General features: G+C 48.7%; 1 protein-coding gene across 3 annotated transcripts in view; it reads right to left on the reverse strand.

Moving 5' to 3' along the window:
* Acly (ATP citrate lyase) overlaps positions 1-23,056 on the reverse strand; it is a 53,522-nt gene that overhangs the window by 8,027 nt on the left and 22,439 nt on the right. For 2 of the 3 annotated variants that reach the window (XM_045158189.1, XM_045158187.1), the window contains exons 13-22: positions 22,561-22,651; positions 21,611-21,640; positions 18,680-18,821; positions 18,026-18,194; positions 14,979-15,083; positions 13,805-14,001; positions 10,125-10,206; positions 8,632-8,742; positions 3,893-4,020; positions 3,126-3,219 (exon numbers count right to left, since the gene is read on the reverse strand). In XM_045158189.1, the coding sequence (XP_045014124.1) occupies positions 3,126-3,219; positions 3,893-4,020; positions 8,632-8,742; positions 10,125-10,206; positions 13,805-14,001; positions 14,979-15,083; positions 18,026-18,194; positions 18,680-18,821; positions 21,611-21,640; positions 22,561-22,651 (1,149 nt within the window). The remainder of the gene's footprint in view (positions 1-3,125; positions 3,220-3,892; positions 4,021-8,631; positions 8,743-10,124; positions 10,207-13,804; positions 14,002-14,978; positions 15,084-18,025; positions 18,195-18,679; positions 18,822-21,610; positions 21,641-22,560; positions 22,652-23,056) is intronic. The other variant, XM_045158188.1, reaches the window with a different exon arrangement.

Raw genomic sequence — 23,056 nt, forward strand, 5'->3', positions numbered from 1 at the left:
GACCTAGAATTCACTGTGTAGTCTCAGGATGGCCTTGAGCTCATGGTGACCCTCCTACCTCTGCCTCCCGAGTGCTGGGATCAAAGGCGGGTGCTACCACACCAGTCCAAGTGGATATGGTGCCTCTCATCATAATATCACAATCCACTGATAACTTCCGATCATAAACATGAACTCAAGAAAATGAGTGGACACACAGATGTCTCAGAAGCAGCTTTCTACACATGCACTTGCTGGGCGACAAGGCTGGAACCTTCTGAATTCATCACACAGCTCCAGTGCCTTTCAGAAGGTCATGCCACTTCCCATTCCCAGCAACCAGAACCTTTCCTCACAGCTGAACAAACACCAAGTTTGACTGAATAATCTCATCTCTGCTGGCCCTATGGGGAAACTGCTATCAGTTTTATTTTGGTTCCTGGTATCATGGGTGAAGAGTGGGTTTTTTTGTTGTTTGTGTTTTAATTTTGAAAGACCAAATCCAACCCATTTTTCTAATGGGTCACTGGATCTTTTCACACTGATGTCTGGGCTGGGGATGTAGCTCAGCTGGCAAAGAGTGGTTGCGTAGCATGCACAAAACCCTAGGTAGAAACCCCAACACCACATAAACTGAGCCTAATGGCACACACCTTAGACAACCTCAGCACCAGGAAGGTGGAGGCAGGAGGATCAAAAAAGTCCAAGGCAGCTGGGCGTGGTGGTGCACATCTTTAATCCCAGCACTCGGGAGGCAGAGGCAGGCAGGAGAATCGCCATGAGTTCAAGACCACCTTGAGACTACATAGTGAATTCCAGATCAGCCTGAGCTAGAGTGAGACCCTACCTCAAAAAAACAAACAAAAAAAAAAAAAGGTAAAGGTTGGGGCTGGTTATGGTGGCACATGCCTTTAATACCAGCACTTGGGAGGTAGGGGAAAGAAGATCGCCATGAGTTCAAGGCCAGCCTGAGACTACATAGTCAATTCCAGGCCAGCTTGGGATAGAGCAAGACCTTACCTTGAAAAACCAAAAAAAGGTCAAGGTTGGGCTGGGAAGATGGCTCAGGGTTTGCTTACTTGCAAAGACTACAAGCCTGGATTCAATTCTCAAGTACCCATGGAAAGCCAGATATACAAAGCGGAGTCAAGTATCTGGAGTTCATTTGCATCTACAAGATATCCTGGCATGCCCATGCTCACTCTTTTCTCAAATAAACAACAAAATATTACTAAAGGAAAAAAAAAGTTGGTCAAACATGGTGGTGCACGCCTTTAATCCCAACAGTTGGGAGCCAGAGGTAGGAGGACTACATAGTGAATTCCAGGTCAGCCTGGACTATAGTGAAACCCTACCTCAAAAAAACCAAAAAGTTTAAGGTAATCCTTGAATTTTTTAAGTTTGAGGTTAGCCTGAAATGCATGAGACCTCATCTCAGAGCAAAACAAGGGTTCGAAACGCAGCTCAGTGGTGCTTGCCTAATATACTCAAAGCTCTGGGTTCAAACCCCAGCACCCAAACAAATGGTATTGGGATGGAGAAGTGGCTTGGTAATTCAGCATTTGCCTGCAAAGCCTAAGGACTGAGGTTCAATTCACCAGCACCCATGTAAGCCAGATGCACAAGGTGGTGCATGCATTTGGAGTTGGTTTGCAGTGGCTGGGGGTCCTGGCGTGACCATTCTCTTTATCTGTCCCTTTCTAAAATAAGTAAATATTTTTTTTTAATTTTGGTTTTTCAAGGTGGGGTCTCACTCTAGTCCAGGCTGACCTGGAACTCACTATGTAGTCTCAGGGTGGCCTCGAACTCACTGTGATCCTCCTACCCCTGCCTCCTGAGTGCTGGGATTAAAGGCATGCACCACCATACCTGGTGTAAATAAATTTGAGTGTTAACACCTGGGCTAGAGGGATGGCTTAACAGTTGAGGCGCTTCCCTGCAAAGTCAAAGGACCCAGGTTCAATTCTCTAGGACCCATGCAAGCCCGATGCACAAGGTGGTGCATGCTTCTGGAGATTGCAGTGGCTACAGGCCCTGGCATGCCCATTCTCTCTCTACCTCTTTCTTTCCCTCTCAACTTAATAAATAAATATTTTTTAAAATATTTTTTAAAAAGTGCAATGACTAAAAAAAAAAAAAAAAAGTGTAACTCCTGTTCTTGTTTGGCTAAATGCATATATTATGCTCACCAAACTGCCCCTTAAGCACTTTTATTAACATTCATATCCATATATTAAGGCTACTCTCACTTTTGGTTAAAGAAGCTTGTCTTTTCAGCTGGCGGTGACCACTGCATGACTCAAAAGACACCACAGAAGAGTGTTCAGCACTGAGATATCTCTATCACACCTTCCAAGGCTCAGAGTCCATTGCAGAAGTAGGGGAAAGAGTGTAAGAGCCAAAGGAACGGGAGGACTGCTTCAATGCAACTGTTCAGACACAATTTGGCTCGATATCCATGACCTCACAGTGCCTAGCACTACCTTCACAAGACCCTCGTAATAGGAGGAAAAGATGATGACATCAAAATAAAAGAGACTCACTGAGAGGGAGAGGGGATATGATAGTGGATTTGTGAAGGGGAAAGTGGGGGAGAAGGAATTGTCATGGTTTATTGTCTGTAATTATGGAATTTCTCAATTTAAAAAGTCTTAAAAGGTATCTTAAGAGTCCTTGCATGTCAGGAGAATTAGTTTGCTGGGCGTGGTAGCCTAGGCTGGTGCACATGTGGGGCAGCAGGGGACTGAGACAGGATTCCAAATAGGCAGCTACAAAGTTGAGTGCCAAAGTCACCTTTAGCTGAAAAATCTCTTTATATGCCCCCAAAGACAACTAAGCAGAGTCCCTCTTATTTCACCCTTGGAATCTCTTAATGAACACAAAGAAACCATTATATGCCTCCATCCTGATTCCAGGTCAGGTGACAGATGTGGGTGACACGGGCTTACACTGGTTGGTTGCAGCACACACTGACTGGAAGCTATATGTTAATAATGCAGGTTTCTAAGGCCCCCGAGAAAAGCCTGAGACGGTTACTATGCCTAGTGGAAGGGAGCCTGGTTTCTAGTTCAAGCCAAATCAACTCACAACTCACCACCTTTGTCCTCCATGCCCTCCTTGCCCACCCAGACCTCCAAGGTACCTACCCTGGCCCAGGAGTAGTCCATGGGCACCGTTGGAGGCGGTACTTCCTGAGCAGGTGCAATGGCTCCTTTGGCCACGAGATCTTCATACACAGACCTGGGAGGGGTGAGAGGCAGCAGGCATGTTATCCTTCGCGTAGATATAATTCTAGGCTCTCATCCAAACATGGTGGGCTTCAGCAGTCTGAAGCTTCCCGAGAACTAAATGAAAACAAGTTGTGACCAAAGCCGTCCTTGTTCCCGCTCCTGCAGTCCCCACCTCTGTTGGGCTTGATAGGAAGCTGAATCAGGGACCAGGGCAGGGCAGAGGGGAACAGCCCAAGTAGGTTCAGGAGGTGGAAGGAGAGATCCGGGCGTGGTGGCACACAACTTTAATCCCAGCACTCGGGAGGCAGAGGCAGGAGGACTGCTATGAGTTCAAGGACAGCCTGAGACCACACAGGCAATTTTCAGGGCAGCCTGGACTAGGGAGAGATCCTACTTCAAAACACCAAAGAACAGAAAAGGGAAAGTAATAGGTCATCTAACAACTCTATGATCAGAAACACTTCCGTGCTCATGCCTCACTATGGCCACCAACTCTCAGCCGAGCAGGTGCGCTCAGAAACTAAATGAGCCTGATGGCCAGGACCTGCTGCTCCTATAACCAAACATGCTTTTCCACATAGCCGTGCTAGAAGCTCAAGGGGGAACAGAAGTAACTGGATATGCCGCTATGCTGGGGACCTGCCGCCGCCAAGGGATCGATTGGGGAAGGAAGGGCTCCTTACTGGATGATCTCTCCAAGCTCATCAAAGCTCCGGGGCACAAACACTCCTGCCTCCTTCAAGGCCTGGTTCTTGGCTACTGCAGTTTCGGAAGCCTGGTTGGCACAGGCCCCAGCATGGCCAAACTGGACCTGGAAGGCAAAGGACAGCGGCTGATCAGGCTGCTGCTCCCGCAGGAGAAAGGGACTCTGATCAAAGGCTGGCACATTCCAGACATTTTATGTAGGTCCCTTCATTCAAGCTTCCAGCATGCGCACAAAACAGGTTGGTGGGTTGACTTCCATATCACAGATGAGAAAACCGAGGCACAGAGAGGGTCAGGCACTGACCAGGCCACATAGATCAAGTACACTGACGCCAGGATACAAAGCCCAGCAGCCCGGCTCCAGGATCACCTTCTCCATACTGAGCCCCCTTCGGCTTCCCCAGAGCCAGAGGTCACTGGGGTGGGAAGCAGGGGCTTAGCTCTGTGCAACGTTACACGTTGAAGTTAAAATGGGCCCGAGACATATAATCTCATTGTGCACCGTAACTTTAAAAAAAAAAATTAGAAGTGGCCAGGCATGCTGGCGTACACCTTTAATCCCAGCACTTGGGAGGCAGAGGCAGGAAGACAGCCATGGGTTCAAGGCCACCCTGAGACTAACTACAGAGTGAATTCCAGATCAGCCTGGGCTAGAATGAGACCCTATCTTAAAAAACAACAAAAGAAAATCAGATTTGAGGGCTAGAAAGATGGCTTAGAGGTTAAGGTGACATGATCCAAGTTCGATTTCCCAGTACCCACGTAAAGACAGATGCACAAGGTGGCACATACATCTGGAATTTGTCTGCAGTGGCTAGAGGCCTTAGAGTGCCCATTCTCTCTCTCTCTCTCAAATAAATGAATAAATATTAAAAGGGGCAGGGGGTGGGGAGCTGCAGAGATGGTTCAGTTGTGAAGGCACTTATCTGCAGCCTAAGGAACAGAGATTGACTGACTGATACTCATGGAAAGCACAAGCTGTCTCTCCCTCCTTGCAAGTAAATAAATGAAAATATATTAAAAAAAAAAAAAAAAAAAGAGGGCTGGAGAGACGGCTTAGCGGTTAAGCACTTGCCTGTGAAGCCTAAGGACCCCGGTTCGAGGCCTGATACCTCAGGACCCACATTAGCCAGATGCACAAGGGAGCGCACGCATCTGGAGTTCATTTGCCATGGCTGGAAGCTCTGGTGTGCCCATCTTCTTCCCCCCTCCCTGCTTCTTTCTCCCTCTGTCCGTCGCTCTCAAATAAATAAATAAAAACAACAACAACAAAAAAAAAAAAGAGCTAAGTGGGGTTAGAGAGATGGCTCAGGGCTAAAGGCACTTGCTTGTAAAGCCTCCCAGCCTGGGTTTTAATTCTCTAGCATCCACGTAAGGCAGAACACAAATTCTGTGATCCCAGTGTGTCTCAGACAACTCAGAGACTCAAAAGCTCAAAGGCCAGACTCCAGAGGCAGGAGACCTTGTCTCACAGCTGATGAAGCAACTGTGAGCAAACAGACTGTGAGGTTGTTCTCCAACCGCCACATGCATATTGTGGCACGTGCATGTGCGCACACACATACGTGCACACATGCAAATAAAACAAACTTAAGAAAAAGAACTAAGTGGAACTCTCTGTGATCGAGCAATGAGAAGTATGAATTAATCTAGCAAAGCACCTGGTAGAAGCCCAGGCTAGGGATGAGGAACAGTGAGCAGTCCTCACATCTTAGTGGTTCAAACAACACTCACGACCGGCAACCACTGAGGCCATCATGGGCACTTCGTAAAAGGAGAAGCAACACTGAGGGGCAGTTACTTGCCTAAGGTCACATAGGTAACATTTGAATCCGGGCAATTTGACCTCAGTCTGCGTTCTTGGGTATTTAATAGAACAAAAGAGGCCTTCAGTGGTGAGGTTAGGACCCATTAGTCAGTGCTGTTTGAAAAGGTTAACACACCCCCTACAGTGTAGGATCCTAAAGCCTTCTTTGTGGAATTTCACTGCCTGGGTGTATGGGTGGGAAGGAAGACTCTGTACTCAGAAATTCTGGGTTTGAGAAGTGGGAAGAGTATATTTTAAAAAATAAAAAATAGCCGGGTGTGGTGGCGCACGCCTTTAATCCCAGCACTCGGGAGGCAGAGGTAGGAGGATTGCCGTGAGTTCGAGGCCACCCTGAGACTCCATAGTGAATTCCAGGTCAGCCTGGGATAGAGTGAGACCCTATCTGGAAAAAAAATAAAAATAAAAATAAAAGAAGCCAAGCATGGTGATGCACGCCTTTAATCTCAGCACTGGGGAGGCAGAGGTAGGAGGATCACCATGAGTTCGCGACCACCCTGAAATACGGAGTGGTTCCAGGTCAGCCTGGGGTCGAGTGAGACCCTACCTCAAAAAGCCAAAAAAAAAAAAAAAAAAATTATTAAGGAGCGTTGGTGGCATAGTGGTGATATATATATTTATTTACAAGGACAGAGGACACACCTCCTGCCACTGTAAACAAACTCCGGATGCACGCACCACCCTGTGCATTGGGCTCTAAGTGGGCACTGGGGAACTAAACCTGGGCTACCAGGCTTTACAAGCAAGCACCGTTAACCACTGAACCACCTCTCTAGTGGTTTTTTGTTTGTTTTGTTTTGCTATGGGGCATGAATTCTTGGGCTCACGTGATCCTCCTGCCTCACAGTCAGTACGTACTGTCACACCAGCCTAAGTAAGTTTTCACATTTTGGCATTTCTCAAAATTAAAACCCAAATCTGGGGCTGGAGAGGTAGCTTAGACGTTAAGGCACATTTGCCTGTGAAGCCTGAAGACCCAGCTTTGGTTCTCTAGTCCCTCGTAAGTGGCTAGAGGCTTTGGCATGCACCCATTCTAAATAAATTGCATAGTATTTCCCAACCTAGGCAGAAGCTCCTGTTTCTTTGGTTGACTGGGTTTTTGCTTTGAGGCAAGTGTTCTCAAAACTACCTTATGCCTCTTTATCGAGGCCCTGTTTTTACTCCATTCCCCAGTGCTTTTCTTATCCCCCCACATCCCAAGTGTGACCTGGAATTCACTATGTAGTTCCAGGGTGGCCTCGAACTCACATCCTACCTCTGCCTCCAGAGTGCTGAGATTAAAGGCATGTATCCCACACCCAGCCCATTCCTCAGTTTTCAATTGTTTCCTTCAGTAGTTGCCTCTAGCATACCAGTAAGTGGATATTTGCCTCTCTTCTTGTGAAGTTAAGAGACTGTGGTCTGCTCCTACGTCACTGTGGCAGTCACCACACACATGTACATGTGGCTATGCATGCAAAGTCACATGGTTGGCTGTTTTACCTGTGCGTAGCATGTGTGGTGCGGCACATACATGCATGGGTGCTGGAGGTGGAACTCTGAACTTCCACCAGCCCCTTGAACTTCTTTTCTAAGAAAAATTATTTATTTATTAGAGACGGGGTGGGAGGGGGAGAGAGAATGGGCGCACCAGGACCTCTAGCCACTGTCAATGAACTCCAGATGCATGTGCTACCATGTGCATCTGGCTTATGTGGGACCTAGAGAATCAAACCTGGGTCTTTAGGCTACATAGACAAGTGCTTTAACTGCTTAGCCATCTTTCCAGCTCTTAAATTATTTTTAAAATTTATTTATTTGAGAGAGAATAGGCATGCCAGGGCCTTCAGCTGCTGCAAATGAATTACAGACACGTGTTACTTTATGCATCCAGCTTACACTGCAAGTGTATGTCCTGGGGAATCGAGCCTGGGTCTTTTGGCTTTGTAACCAAGTGCCTTAACTGCTAAGCCATCTCTTCAGCCACTCTTTGAGAAAACGTGTGTGTGTGTGTGTGTGTGTGTGTGTGTGTGTGTTTGCAAGGAGGGAGAGAGAGAGAAAAAGACGGAATGTATAGGCCTTCCAGGGCCTCTAGCCATTGCAAATGAACTCCAGATGCATGCATCACTTTGTACATCTGGCTTTGCAAGGGTACTGGGGAATTGAACCTGGGTCGTTTGGCTTTACAGGCATGCGCCCTAACCGCTGAGCCACCTCTTCGGCTGCTTTGCACTCCTTTTACAGCAACAGTCTACATAATGACTTTAGTGGCCGCCTGTTCTCTGTAATGATATGTGCCACGATGACCATCTCTTCCCAATGAACACGTAGGATATTTCCATCTTTTTTTTTTTCTTGGTTTTACGAGGTAGGGTCTCGCTCTAGCCCAGGCTGACCTGGAACTCACTAAGTAGTCTCAGGGCGATCCTCCTCCCTCGGTCTCCGGGAGTGCCGGGATTAAAGGCGTGTACCGCCACGCCCAGCTTTGTTTCCACCTTTTTTGCTATCACAATGTTGCAGGGAATATCCTTGTGCATACATAGACTTTGAAATATTCACATGCATGCCAAAGGGTGTGTGTGACAGAACTGTACCTTCAAAAGTGTGCATTTTTCACCTGAACACAAAATTCCAATTTGAAGTGGGCAGGAAAAGCACAGGGCTTCGAGGATAAAGGGTCAGCACTGCTCGATGCTGTAGACTACGGTCTGTGGGAAGGTTGATGACCATGCCTTCTCCAAGTGGACTCACACTCGCAGTGAACAGGGCTCTCAGGCCGGGCTTGACAGTCCCCAAGCAAGCAATGTAAGTTTACTGAAGAAATTAGCTGCTTGATGTTGTAACACATAGCTCCCCACAGACAGCCTCTTTTGTACCCCCATTTCTACCCGTACCAAGCTGTCCTGCTCATACCTCAGAGGAGAACATGGTGGCACAGGTCCCAATGCACCAGCAGACGATGGGCTTGGTGAGGCGGCCCTCCTTGATGCCCCGGCAGATTTTATATTCCTCGGTGCCCCCTATCTGCCAAGGAATGGGGGAGGGGAAAAAAAAGCCCACAAATTAGTGGATCCCATCCTGAGTTGTTCCAGGACCAGCGCTGCACAGGAAAAACTGCCTTACGTCACAGGGCGGAATGCCATCAAGTGTCCTACTAGCTACAACTGGCTACAAGACGGAAGTTGTTGTGGGGGAAGAGCATGGGCTTTGGCCAAGTGACAGACGGAGTTTAGTTTCTGCCTGGAAGATACAAGAAGGAATTCCAAAGGGAGAGTACTATTTTTTTTTTTTTTGAGGTAGGGTCTCACTCTAGCCCAGGCTGACTTTGAACTCACTCTGTAGTCTCAGCCTGGCCTCGAACTCATAGCAATCCTACCTCTGCCTCCCGAGTGCTGGGATTAAAGGCGTGTGCCACCACGCCAGGCTGGGAGATCTTTTAGGGGGTCCTCGGGTCCTTTCTGACCCCAAGTATATGATGTTGGATCAGACTTGCTCAGAGGAATAAGCAGGGGACAGGGTTACAGAACTCTCCTGGAGTTGAAAACCTGCCCCTAAGAAGAGAAACTCCGTAGTAATACCTCCTCTTGCTACTTCAGCTGTCCTCCCTGCCAGGTGGGCACCACGGACGGTGGGCACAGAGAAGGCCCCGGAAGACTCAGGAAGCGGGGAGAGGGATTGCCAGGACCACCTTTTAAGTTATACATCTCCAAAGTACTTTAGGTTTTCTTTGTTTATTTTATTTTTATTTATTTATTTGAGAGATACAGGCAGAGAGAGAAAGAGTCAGAGAGAGAGAGAGAGAGAGAGAGAGAGAGAATGGGCGCGCCGGGCACTGCAAACGAACTCCAGATGCGTGCGCCCCCTTGTGCATCTGGCTAACGTGGGTCCTGGGGAACTGAGCCTCGAACCGGGGTCCTTAGGCTTCACAGGCAAGCGCTTAACCGCTAAGCCATCTCTCCAGCTCTCCATAGTACTTTAATTCTTAAAAATTAAATTCATGTGCCAGGCATGGTGGCACATGCCTTTAATCCCAGCATTCTGGAGGCAGAGGTAAGAGGATTGCCATGAGTTCGAGGTCACCCCAAGACTCCATAATGAATTCCAGGTCAGCCTGGGCTAGAGTGAGACCCTACCTCAAAAAAATCAAAAAAAAAAATAAATAAATAAATTCATGTACTACTTTGGTTTTTCAAGATAGGGTCTCTCACTCTAGCCCAGGCTGACCTGGAATTTACTATGGAGTCTCGGGGTGGGCTTGAACTCACGTCTATCCTTCTACCTCAGCCTCCCGAGTGCTGGGATTAAAGGCGTGCACCATCACAACTAGCTCTCATGTACTATTTTTAAAATTAATAATAATAATAAAGGAGTCTTTTTTTTTTTTTTTTAATCCTAAAATAACTCACCTCTCCAAGAACTACAATCATCTTCACTCCTGGGGTGTCCTGGTAACGCAGCACATGATCCATGAATGTGGAGCCAGGGTACCTGTCAAGAGGGGGCAGGATTAGGAGAATGGCTTAGGTAAGTGTGGGCATCTGTGGGAGGCACCTACACCTACTAGGTACAAGGAGCATTGCATTTCTCATGGGCATGGGTGTCCAGTGCTGTCTAGTGTGAGCTAATGGGGGTGGGTGGATGAGAGGAAAGGGAGTGGAGTCTTGTCTCATGTATCCTAAGCTGGCATCAAACTTACTATGTACCTGAGGATGATCTTGAACTCCTGATCCTCCTGCTTCTACCTCCCAAGTACTGGGATTGCGGGGACATGTCACCACATCTGGTTTATGCAGTGCTGGTGGGAGTCAAGGTTTCATGCAAGCACTCTACCAACTGAGCTACAGCCTCAGCCTGACTCATAAACTTGAGGAAGAGACTAGAAACAGAATAAATCCAGAAGTTTGTTTTGCCAACTGATGTCTTCTTAGAAAGGATATGTAATGGTCTCAAAATGTATCTGTACCACCAAAATAATTATGTCCACAAATTTGTCAAAAACAGGGGAACCTGATGCCATTCCATCTGAATGTGGATTAAAGAATTAGCTTCTCATGAGCAAAATGGGGCAGAAAGGATTTTTTTTGTTTCTTTGTTTTTCGAGGTAGGGTCTTTCTGTAGCCCAGGCTGTCCTAGAATTCACTATGTAGTCTCAGGGTGGCCTCGAACTCATGGTGCAAGGTACCACACCTGGCTTAAGGATTTTTAAAAGATATTTTCATTTGGGGCTGGAGAGATGGCTTAGCAGTTAAGGCACTTGCTGGAGAAGCCTAAGGACCCAAGTTCAATTCCCTAGTAACTAGGTAAGCTAGATACACAGTCTGGAGTTCGCTTGCAGTGAGGCACTGGTGCACCCATTTTCTCTCTCTCTCAAATAAATAAATAAATAAATAAATAAATAAATAAATAAATAAATATTTTTAAAATTTATAGCCAGCATGGTAGCGCATGCCTTTAATCTCAGCACTGGGAAGGCGGAGGTGGGAGGACTGCCATGAGTTCAAGATCACCCTGAGACTACAGAGTGAATTCCAGGGTCAGCAAGACCCTACCTCGAAAAAACAACAATAACAAAAAAATTACTTGCAAGCAGACAGAGAATGGTGGCGTGTGTGTGTGTAGGAGGGGATGCGTTTGCCAGAGCATCTTGCCACTTCAAACAAATTCCAGATGCATGGTGCCACTTTGTGTACCTGGTTTTACATGGGTATTGGAGATTTGAACATATGCCATCTCGTTGCAAGCAAAAGCCTTAACTGCAAAGCCATCTCTCCAACCCATAAAGACTTTTTAAAATTTTTACTTTTATATTTGCACGTGTATATTGTGTATGGGAACACTAAGGTCTCTTGCCATTGCAAATAAATGCTGGTCTGACTTGTCATGGGTACTGGGGAATTCAGGCTGGCAGGCTTACAAGCAAGAACTTTTAAACTGCTGAGCCATCTCCTCAGCCCCCATAAAAGGACTTTATTTGGAGGGGGGGGGGCCTCCATCCACTGCAGACGAACTCCAGATGCATGCGCCACCATGTGTATCTGGCTTACGTGGGCCTGGAGAATTGAACCCGGGTCCTTAGGCTTTGCAGGCAAACACCTTAACCGCTAAGCCATCTCTCTAGCCCCAGAAGGACTTTAAAAAAAAAAATTATTTCAGAGGTTGGAGAGATGGTTTAGCGGTTAAGGCACTTGCCTGCAAAGCCAAAGGAACCAGGTTTGATTCCCTAGGACCCACATAAGCCTGATGCACGAGGTGATGCATGCATCTGGAGTTTGTTTGCAGTGGCTGGAGGCCCTGGTGTACCCATTCTCTTTCTCTCTACTTCTCAAATAAGTAAATAAATAAAATATCATTTAAAAATTTATTTTAGAGAGAGAATTGGCATGCCATAGTCTCGGTCTTAGCCACTGCAATCAAACTCTAGACACTTTCGCCACCTAGTGGCCATGTGCAACTTTGCACTTGCCTCACCTTTGTGCCTCTGGCTAATGTGGGATCTGGAGAGTTAACATGGATCCTTAGACTTCATAGACAAGTGCCTTACTGCTCACCCATCTCCTCAGCCCTGGACTTTTCTTTTTTTTTTTTTTTTTTTTGTTGTTATGAGAAAGAAAGAGTGAGAGCAAGAGCAAGAGAGAATCGTTGTGGCTCCAGCCACTGTAACTGAACTCCAAACAAGTGTGCCACCTTGTGCGCATGTGACCTTCTGCATGCATCACCTTTTGCGTCTGGCTTTCGTGGGTTCTGGGCTTTGCAGACAAGCGCCTTAACCGCTAAACCATCTCTCCAGCACAAAAGAAGGATTTTTTAAATGAATAACTAATGTATGTGTCAAGCATGTGAAGATAGCAGGCTGCTGTGGGAAGTACAGCTTTTTTGTGTTTGCAAAGGATGAAGGCCAAGCAAGTTTCTTGGCAGATCTTCCTGTGCATTCCAAGACCAAGAGGACACTCTAACATTTGCATCAGAATCTCTGGTCAAGGAGGACACAGGGTTCCTTTTCAACCACATTCCTAATACCTCACCAAGTCTTTCCTTGCCTACATCCCATTTCACATGATCTGGGTGTAGAGAGATAAGGCATAGCTTTTAGGTCTCCACCCAGCATTAGTAATCATAATAATGTTAAAAAAAAAGGGGGGGGGGCTGGAGATGGCTTAGCGGTTAAGCACTTGCCTGTGAAGCCTAAGGAGCCCTGGTTCAAGGCTTGATTCTCCAGGATCCACATTAGCCAGATGCACAAGGGGGCGCACGCATCTAGGGTGTCTGCAGTGGCTGGAGCCCTGGCGCACCCATTTTCTCTCTCTCTCTCTCTCTCTGCCTCTTTCTCTCCGTCTCTCTCAAATAAATAAATAAAAATAAACAATAAATAAATAAATAAAGAGCTAATACTATGAACTGAGTACCAGGCACCATGCTGTGCTATTCTCCTGATGACTACCGATCATTGTGCCCAGTAACAAAACCCAGAATAACTATTATTTATTATGATTAATGCCATGTTAGCCACTGGCTCAGTCCTGTCTGGGGCCTTCATTTTATCTACTTCATATGTAAGCACAGTGAAGGACAAATGAGGAAAGTAACCTTCCCATAGGATCCCTGCCAGCACACTGGGATCCGAACCCCTCCATCGGGGTTCCAGAACTGGCCCTGCTCACCACCACACCCGCTCCCCCACAGCTACTCTGCAGACAAGCAACAGAAGTGGCTTGAAAGCCCTTGAAATAGCTTTAAAAACACATTTTTTTCCAGGGCTGGCGAGATGGCTTGGTGGTTAAGGCACTTGCCTGCAAAGTCAAAGGACCCAGGTTTGACTCCCTAGGATCCACATAATCCAGATGCACAAGGGGGCGCACAAGTCTGGAGTTCATTTGCAGTGGCTGGAGGCCCTGGTGCACCCATCCTTTTTCTCTCTCTCAAATAAATAAGTAAAAATTAAAAAACACATTTTCCTATAACGTCCCCTTTCTAGTCCCGAGATAAAAGCAGTCCCCTTTTAACAGACATGCCACATCACTATGGTCCAGGACCCATGGCACAGTTTCTCAGCCAGTCAACTCCATGGTGGGAGGCTCCCAGTCCTTACCTGTCCCCGCCAATGGCTACGCCCTCATAGACACCATCTGTGGTCCGTGAGATGATGTTGTTGAGCTCGTTAGACATTCCTCCGGAACGTGAGACATAGGCCACGCTGCCTGGGCGGTACAGCTTGGAGGCCAGAATGTTGTCCAGCATCCCACCCGTATTTCCGATCTTAAAGCAGCCTGGCTTGATGCCTCCAACCTACAGGGGCAGAAACAACAGTCAGGGAGGATGGTTCCTAACCGACCATCGGGTACAGGGGAGTTCACATGACCTGCCACATCCTTGAAACTCGTTGGGAGAAAATGACTGAAAGAATTACACTGGTCTAAAGGATTTCCTATGTAGAATCTCTTCTGTCTCTTATGAGACATTGCACAGGAAACACTGCATAGAGATCAGAAAGCTTTAAGCCTTAGTGGTACATAACTGTAATCCCAGCATTTGGGAGGCAGAGACAGGGGGATCAGTGAGTTCAAGGCAAGCTAGAGAAATATGAAATCCTGTCTCAAAAAGAAAACAAAAAAACCAGTCAGGCATGGTATGGTGGCGCACGCCTTAAATCCTAGCACTCAGGAGGCAGAGGTAAGAAGAGTGCCTTGAGTGTGAGGCCAAGAGGTCAGCCTGGGCTGGAGTGAGACCCTACCTCAAACAAAACAAAACAAACCCCTTAGAGAGCCTCATGTGTTAAGAAACAAAACAAAAAAGGCTCTGCTGCAGTTTCACACTAGGGAACTCAATTCTCGGTCACCTCCCTTACTCCATCTGACTACAGCACTCAGCAAGGTCACCAGATGATACACCATCGCATCTCTGCCTCCCACACGAGAAAGGTTCTTTGCTTAGTACAAAAACCCTAGCTTCCAAGCCAGAGGTATAGCACCCTTACCTAGCATAAGTAAGGGCCTAAATTCAATCCATATCATTGAGAGAAACATTCTACTATCTTCTTATTTTGAAAAAGTATTTATTTAGAGCCAGGCATGGTGGCATGTGCCTTTAATCTCAGCACTCGGGAGGCAGAGGTAGGAGGATCACCATGAGTTTGAGGCCATCCTGAGACGACATAGTGAATTCCAGGTCAGCCTGGGCTAGAGTGAGACCCTATCTCGGGGAAAAAAAAAAAAAAAAAAGTGTGCTTTCTAAGGGCTTGTGAGAAGTCTGGAGTGGATACTCACTGTGGCGGGCCCAATGATGGTCACTCCCCTCTGGTCAGCCTTCTTGATCAGCTTCCGTGTAAGAGCCTCCGGGATGCCTTCGGCTATGATGGCGATGGTCCGGATCTAGAGGATTAACAAAGTCCCCTCCTGTGAACATTAGGTCCTAGAGCTCAAGGCCCACCTCCCAAGCCCTGGGCTAAGAACAAAGAACTGTTGACAAAATGCATCTTCTTCAAATAGGTCTCTGGTCCTTCCCCAATCACTTTGCCCTCTCAAGAGAAGAGGCAGTGGACACCAAAACAAATCTCCATTGGCTAACACCACAGGGACTCAGTGTGTGAGCTGACGCAAATGTCTCCAGTGTCCGCTGCCGCCAATGCTGCTGCATGCTTTCACTGAGCACTAAGACCACCCTGACCCCTGCCTGCCCGGAGCCTGCGCCAAGAGCAGCTGACCACAGCTTTTCTCCTCACACCCAGTTCTATAGGGTGCAGAGCAAGAGCACGGTGGAATGGATTGGAGAAACAGGAAAAAAATCCAAGCACAGGGCTGGAGAGATGGCTCAGCGGTTAAGGAACACAGCTGCAAAGCCTAAGGACCCAGGTTTGATTCCCCAGTACCCATATAATCCAGATACACAAGGTGATGCATGTGTCTGGAGTTCGTTTGCAGTGGCTACAGGCCCTGATGCTCCCATTCTCTCTCTACCTCCCTCTCTCGCTCTTAGATAAAAAAATACTGAAAATAAGAAATAGGGGCTGGGGAAATGGCTTAGTGGTTAAGGCATTTACCTGTGAAGTTTAAGAACCTCGGTTCAATTCCCCAGGAACCATGTAAGCCAGATGCACAAGGGGGCACATGTGACTGGAATTCATTTGCAGTGGCTAGAGGTCCTGGCATGCCCATTCTCTCTCTCACACACACAAATAAATAAATTTTAAAAAGAGCGTGGCTGCATTTTCATAGAACTTTATTTTGGGGGGCTGCAGAGATGGCTTCGTAGTTAAAGGTGTTTGCTTGCAAAGCCTGACAGCCTGGGCTAGATTCTGCAGTACCCATATAAAGCCAGATGCACAAAGTGATACGTAAGCTCTCTTGCACTGGCAGGAGGGGCCAGGTTTGCCTTGGGCTACTGTGTGCCAACGTCTGCTCCAGCCTAAAGAAGGAGCTCATTGTCAGCAGATGTGCTTTCTTTTCTACTGTATCTAAATATCAGAATAATTTTATGTTTGTTTTTCACTAATACACTGAAATAAGCCAGCATGGAACCTGACTATAATGAAACCAGCAGAAGTCTATGAAGAACTTTTACAAGCCAGATGCACAAAGTTGCACATGCATCTGGAGTTCGTTTGCAGGGCCAGGAGGCCCTGGGGCTCCCATTCTCTCTCTCTCTCTCCTCTCTCTCTCTCTGCTTGCAAATAAATAAATAGAAATTAAAAAAAAAAAAAAAAAAGAACTTTTACTAACCAGTAACAGAAGTCTCTAACAAGCCAGGCGTGGTGGCTCATGCCTTTAATCCCAGCACTTGGGAGGCTGAGGTAGGAGGATCACCGTGAGCTAGATAGAGGCCACCTTGAGACTACATAGTGAATTCCAGGTCAGCCTGAGCTAGTATGAGACCCTATCCCAAAAAAGAAAAAGAAAAAAACGGGGGAGGGGGATGGCTGGAGAGACAGCTTAGTGGTTAAGGTGCTTGCCTGCAAAGGACCCATGTTAGTCAGGGCACACGCAGCTGGAGTTCGTTTGCACTGACTGGAGGCCCTGGCACACCCATTCTCTCTCTAATACATAAATTAAAAAAAAAAAAAAAAAGCTTTAGCAGAAAGAAAAAAAGAGGGAAAACAAAAGAGGGAGGGAGAAGGACAAGTCATAGAATACAAATGGCCAATATTTTTCAAAGCTCATCTTCATTAATAACTAAAGATATACAGATTACAATGGAGTAGCAAATAACTTGAGAAGCACGTGGTGTTGGTAAGAGGAGGTCTGACACGGGAACAGGTGCTTCTGGTCAGTAAGAGTTCACACCTGCCCGGAGGTCAAGAGGCATCACAGGCTTTCAGTCTGTGCACTCTGAAGGAGCAGTTCAACTTCTAGGAATGTGTGCTGAAGTGGTAACTAAGGGTAGATGTGAATGGAGATCCAAAATGCTCGTGACATTTGAAAGCAGATAATCGTATCTACACTGCTTCACCCATCCAAACCCAAAGAAGGATGTGGACAGGATATACATGAAATCTCAGCAAGCCTGCTTCTTCCTTTCATCAGAGGCAAATAATAAAAATAAGCTGGGTGTGGTAGCACACGCCTTTAATCCCAGCACTTGGGAGGCAGAGGTAGGAAGATCGGTGTGAGTTTGAGGCCACCCTGAGACTAGAATTCCGGGTCAGCCTGGAGTAGAGTGAGACCCTACTGTGAAAAACCAAACAAAAGTGAAAAATAAAGAGCCAGGTGTAGTGGTGCATGCCTTTAACCCCAGCATTTGAGAGGCAGAGGTTAGGAGGATCGTTGTGAGTACAAGGCCACCCTGAGACTACATAGTGAATTCCAGGTCAGCCTGGGCTAGAATGAAACCCTAATATCTTGAAAAACCAAAATAAATAAATATAAAATAAAATTTAAAAAGAGTGCTGGAATTACAGGTGTATGCAGTCAAGCCCTCTGCCACTGAATTATACTCTCTGCCAAAGAAAGTGTTTCGCTTTGTTTTTAAAATATTTTTACTTATTTACAAGCAGAGAGAGCATGGGCACACCAGGCCTCCAGCCACTGCTAACAAACCTCAGGTGCGTCAGCACTTTGCAGGCAAGTGCCTTAACCAGTGAGCCACCTCTCCACCCCAGGAAGTGCTTCTGTTTTACAAGGCACTAAACCGACTCTTGGTAAGAAGCCCAGTGATGGAGTCACTCCGACCTCTATAGGCTACTTCTGAGGAACGCAATCCCCGGGCACCTGCACCCAAACCCGGGCCTCTGCTGACTCCCCAGAGGCCACGACTGTGAACATCCTTCAGGACTTTTTCCTGCTCCCCCACCCGGACATCCCGGAGGCCCATCGTCTACCTGTGCGAAGTTCATGGTCTCCATCGTGCTGTCGTACGCAGAGCGCAGAGAGGCAAAGTTGATCAGCACGTCCACCTCTGGGTGCTTCTTCATGGCATCCGCCATGTTCTTGAAGACAGGGATCAGGATTTCCTTGTGTCCCCAGTAAAACTTCTGCTTATGGTCCCCACTATGAGATACCAGAGAAGAGTTAGGCGACCTTCAACCCATCAGGCCTGAGGAGGAACTTCACCCAGGAAGAGGGCAGGCAAGGTCAATGTCCTTGGGAAAGGGAGGCTGGAGAGACTGCTCAGTGGTAAATGTGCTTGCAAAGCCTGATGGCCCGGGGTTCAACTTCCCAGCCTGCACGTAGAACTAGGGGCATAAAGTGGCACGTGCATCTGGAGCCTGTGTTCAGTGACAGAAGGCCCTGAAGAAGTGCCTGCCCTCCCCACCCCCTGCAAATAAATAATCAATTATTTTTAAAAAGAATAACACATAAAATAAGGGGACTAGAGGCCTGGAAAAATCGTCCTAGGTCTCAGGGATGGGCAGACCCTTCCACTGCAAAGGTAGGAGTGCTAGCTGACACCCAACGTTGTCTAGAGGGAGGAGACAAGATGAGGACTTCCGCTTGTCAGCCCATCTCCAAGCGCCCGCCTTGGCGTGACTCACGTGAAGGGGTACACCATGGCGGCCACTGAGGGCTCGTCTCTGGAGCACACGTAGTCGAAGTCCAGCATGCCCTGCACGGCCCGGGTCTGCATGCCCCACACGATGGCCTTGGTGTGGCAGCTGAAGAGGGTGGCCCTCTTTCCTGGTGGGCAGAGACACAGCGAGTGCACCCCGAATACACACCTGGGAGACCCACAAGGGCTGCCTGCCAGATGCCTCACGCCCCGAGTCCAGTTTGGTAGCTTTCAAAACAGCAAAAGCATGTTAAATTATGGGATTTTGAGAAACTGGGCGAGGAGTTGCCTGGCATTTTCTGGAAGGAGGCAGCAGAGAGCAAAAACACCTATACTAAGACCCGAGCCAGACTGCCAGCCCCGAAACTTACTGTTCAAGTCACTGGGGGGAAAAAAAAATGCTCAACTCTCCCCATTTTGGTGATCACAGCATTTTAAACTGAACAATTCTCCAATGATGACTTTTAGCCTGTAAATCTAGACACAATCCCAGCCCCAGTGAGGGTTTGAATGCTCATGAATTCTAGGCCAGTGAGGACCAGCCTGGGCATGCTGTGGCCAGGGCAGCCTCATCTTGGCCGAGGTTCTGGCCTGGTCTCCAGCTCACGGCAATCTGCCAGCTCAGGGCCACGACCTCCTCTCTCTCACTCCTCCCGTCCTCCCCCTCTCTACCACCAGGTGCGGCCCTGCTGCTAGGAACAATGCTCTAAGTTAGGCTCTCTGTTGGCAGGAAGCAGAGAAGGGGCAAAAGCAACAAAAAGAGCTGGCACGCAGGGACGGGCGCTCGACTACCCACAACCGGGAGGTCTTCCCCTTTAGCTCCCACCAAGTCCTGGTGGAGGAAGGCAGCCCTTGGGGGGGGGGGTCTGCGCTTCCCCCCAGGGAGAGCAGTGCAGCTAACCCAGTGGCCTCAGGTAGTAATTTATCTACTGTACGACTGCAGGCTTGACTGACCAAGATCAAGGTCTGATTAAGCAGTAAGCTTCTCACTGCCAGAAAGCTCCTGATTTGTGAATACCAGGGATTCACAGTCACCTGGACCTGTGGGTCCAAGAGACGTGAGATATCAGAATGACAGCAGCCACCTAATCCAGTTCTCGCATTTTCCACCCCTAGCAAACTAAAGCTAAGGTACCAAAATGTCAGTGGTCCTAGGCCTCCTAACACTAGGGCCGGGATCATGCACCAACTTGAGGAGCGCTCAATGGTGCAATGGAGGAGGAAAACCTTAAGCCACTGAGACTCTGCCATTCCAAGGAGAGTCCATGCCATGCCACACAGGAAGCTGTCTTCTGAGGTAAGGACCAAGCTCAAACTCCACAAACAACCTCCTGCATTCACGGTTGAGCTCAGGGGCGGACCTCCTCAAGCACAGGGACAGCCAAACCAAAGGGGCTATTGCGCCGGGGCCTGGTGGCACACGCCTTTAGTCCCCCCGCACTTGAAGGCAGAGGTAGGAGGAGTGCTATGAGTTCAAGAACACCCTGAGACTACATAGTGAACTCCAGGTCAGCCTGAACTAGAGTGAGACTCTACCTAAAAAAGGGGAGGGGGCTATTGCCTGCCCCCATAAGCAGGCAGACTGAGGGTCAGGGGTTTTAAGCCTCCCACCTTGCTGACCCTGCAGAGATTGGAACTTCCTCTAGCATCATCTGTCCTCTTCCTTGAACCACTCTTTCTTGCCCTCCCACCCTCACAGCTCAGTGACTGAGAGTAACTCAAAATAAAGGTCCTTCCCCATGACCCACCTTCCCTAGGGAAGAGGAGCTTCCTGGAGACCCACAGTCTGTCCCAGCTCTGTCTGCACACTGCTCTGGCCTTCTAGGTAACAATGGATCTTGCCAAAGGCAGGGACCACAGAGATGAAAAGTTGCTAGGTAAAGGACTGTATCCACTGCCCTGGCTTAGGTATCGCTAGCCTAGCAAGGGATCAAAGTTATCTCAGACACTTCCCTTCCCCATGGAGGCTGGGTGTAGCTCAGCAGCAAAGCGCCTGCTCAGTCTGCACAAGGCCTTGGGTTTAAAAAAACACACAAACAAAAGAGTCACAAGTCAGCCTGATGCTGATGACTGAGCAATCTGCTCACCTGGGGTCAATAGGCAAATGTTTAGGCATGTGCCAGGCATGGTGGCACACACCTTTAGTCAAAGCACTTGGGAGGCAGTGGTAGGGGGATCACCGTGAGTTTGAGGCCACCCTAAGAACTAATTCCAGGTCAGCCTAAGCTAGAGTGAGACCCTACCTTGGGGAAAAAAAAAAAAAAAGATGTTTGGACATGTGCGCGCCCATGTGTACATGTATGTACAAAAAAAAAAACTCTCTTATTGTAAACTGTAACCTCAGAAACCAGACAAAGCCCAGATCCTTCCCAATGACTTGTTCTAGCGATCCACCACATGCCCTTCCTGGTTTCTCTTGCCTTCTTCTCTGTCCTGCTCTCCCATGGGAACCTGTGAGAAGCCTACACTGGGAGCTTTGGGAGGAAGCTGGCAGTGGTGAAGCTGAGCAGGAAAAGTGAGGCAAAGATGAGACTGGGGGGGGGGGCCTGCTGCTGGTGGCTGCAGGCCAGCAGCCACAGAACCCCGGCTCTCTGCCACTCCCCTTTCAGCTCCTTCCCAGGACCCTCCAGCTGACACCTGGACTCTTCAGAGCGGAGAGCTGGCTCCCTCCCTGCCGAGGAGCCAGAGGCAGCTGGAGGGAGCAGTGAGGGAGGCTGAACCGGGTGGTACTTACTAAGCAGGGGAGGGAGGGGACAAAGGGCCAAGACTAGGACTTGGGGGCAGGCCACACCAAGGTGGAGCTAGAAAATATACCAGACCACAACGCGGCAGCCCACCACGTGAGACAAAGCACACAGAGCGCGGAGCCCGCACACAAAGTCACACGCAGAGCCGGGGCCGGGCGAGGGCGTCCTACCTTGCAGGGATCTTGGACTTGGGGCTGAATCTGTCAAAGAAAATGACCAAGGCAACTGAGAGGACTGCCGGCGGCTGCAGGCTTTGGGCAGGAGAAGGTGAACAGGGGAAGGTCCCGGGGACAAGACTTCCGGTGCTGATGCCTTATCTAGTTCACAACAGCACAAGCACAGGTGACCAAAGAGGCGAAAGCACCGCTCAGCTCAGCAGAATGGAAGCAAAGCCAAAGGACCAAGGCACGGACACCGAGGCCTCCTCCAGGCCTTCTGGAGGGACAGAGAAAGCTGGGCGGTGTCCCCCCACCTGGGCCTCCAGGCTGGCCCCGCCGGGCCGCCCCTATGTTCCCACGCAGCACCGAGTGGTGACGAGACCAGCATCGTGTTGGTCTGTCATGTGCTGTGGACAGAGCAGCTTCCTTGGTGACCACAGAGCAGTGGCTTCTGATCGTGAGTCCCTGGAACTATTTCTAAAATGCCTTGGTTCACCCTGCCTGCATGAGGAAGAGGCTGAGCACTTCATCAGCTGCTGGTGCGAAGGCTGGCGGGCTGGCACCTCACCGCTCAGGCCGGAGAGATGAACAGACGACGTACAGACAGGACCGCTGTGGCAGGAGCCGATTTTGCTGCCCCCAGCTCCTGCTCTCCTCTTTGGAGTCTGGGAGAACTCCCCTTGACCTGGTTCTGCTGAAACCCTGTCCCCTGCAGCCTCCTGGGCCAGCTCACAGCCCCCAGGAAAAGAGGGAGAAGAGAATGTGGAATGAGGTGACCTGGCCCTGGGGGGGCCCTCCATCCGCGAGGAAGATTCAGGTCCCTTCCTGGAATGCTGAAGCCCACCCCCACAGCAACGTTTCCCAAGTGCCTCGGCCAGGCAGGGCCCGAACGGGAAGCAATGTGGAGCAAGGCTGCACAGGCCTTTCCTGGCACCACGCCATGTAAAAGCTTTGCGAGTTACCTTGGGGCATGGCAGGCTTGGCCTTCTTGGCTGGGGCCACTTCATCAGTTCTGGTCTCAGAAAAAGACGCCGTCCTGCTAGGGGCTGGAGTCTGAGTGATATCAGAGGAGAACCGAGTAAAAGTCACAGGTAGTGGCTGGGGACAAAAGCTACTGGGTCCTAAATTCTCCAAAGAAAGGAAGGAACAAAAATTATACACAGGGGCCTGGAGAGGTGGCTTAGTTAAGTAAGGCATTTGCTGGCGAAGCCAAAGGACCTCGGTCCGATTTGCCAGGACCCACGTAAGATACACAAGAAGGCACATGTGTCTGGAGTTTGTCTGCAATGGCTGGGGGCCCTGGCACACCCATTCTCTCTCTCTCTCTCATAAATAAATAAAATACATATAAAAATAAAAAACTATACACAGCGCTGTTGGCAGGGCTGGTATTTCTTTTGTGTGCATGTGTTCGTGTGTAAGCACAGGCACACACCTATCACGGTAAGCATCTGGTCA

This window comes from Jaculus jaculus, chromosome 9 (genome assembly GCF_020740685.1).
Source record: "Jaculus jaculus isolate mJacJac1 chromosome 9, mJacJac1.mat.Y.cur, whole genome shotgun sequence".
Lineage (NCBI taxonomy): Eukaryota > Metazoa > Chordata > Mammalia > Rodentia > Dipodidae > Jaculus > Jaculus jaculus.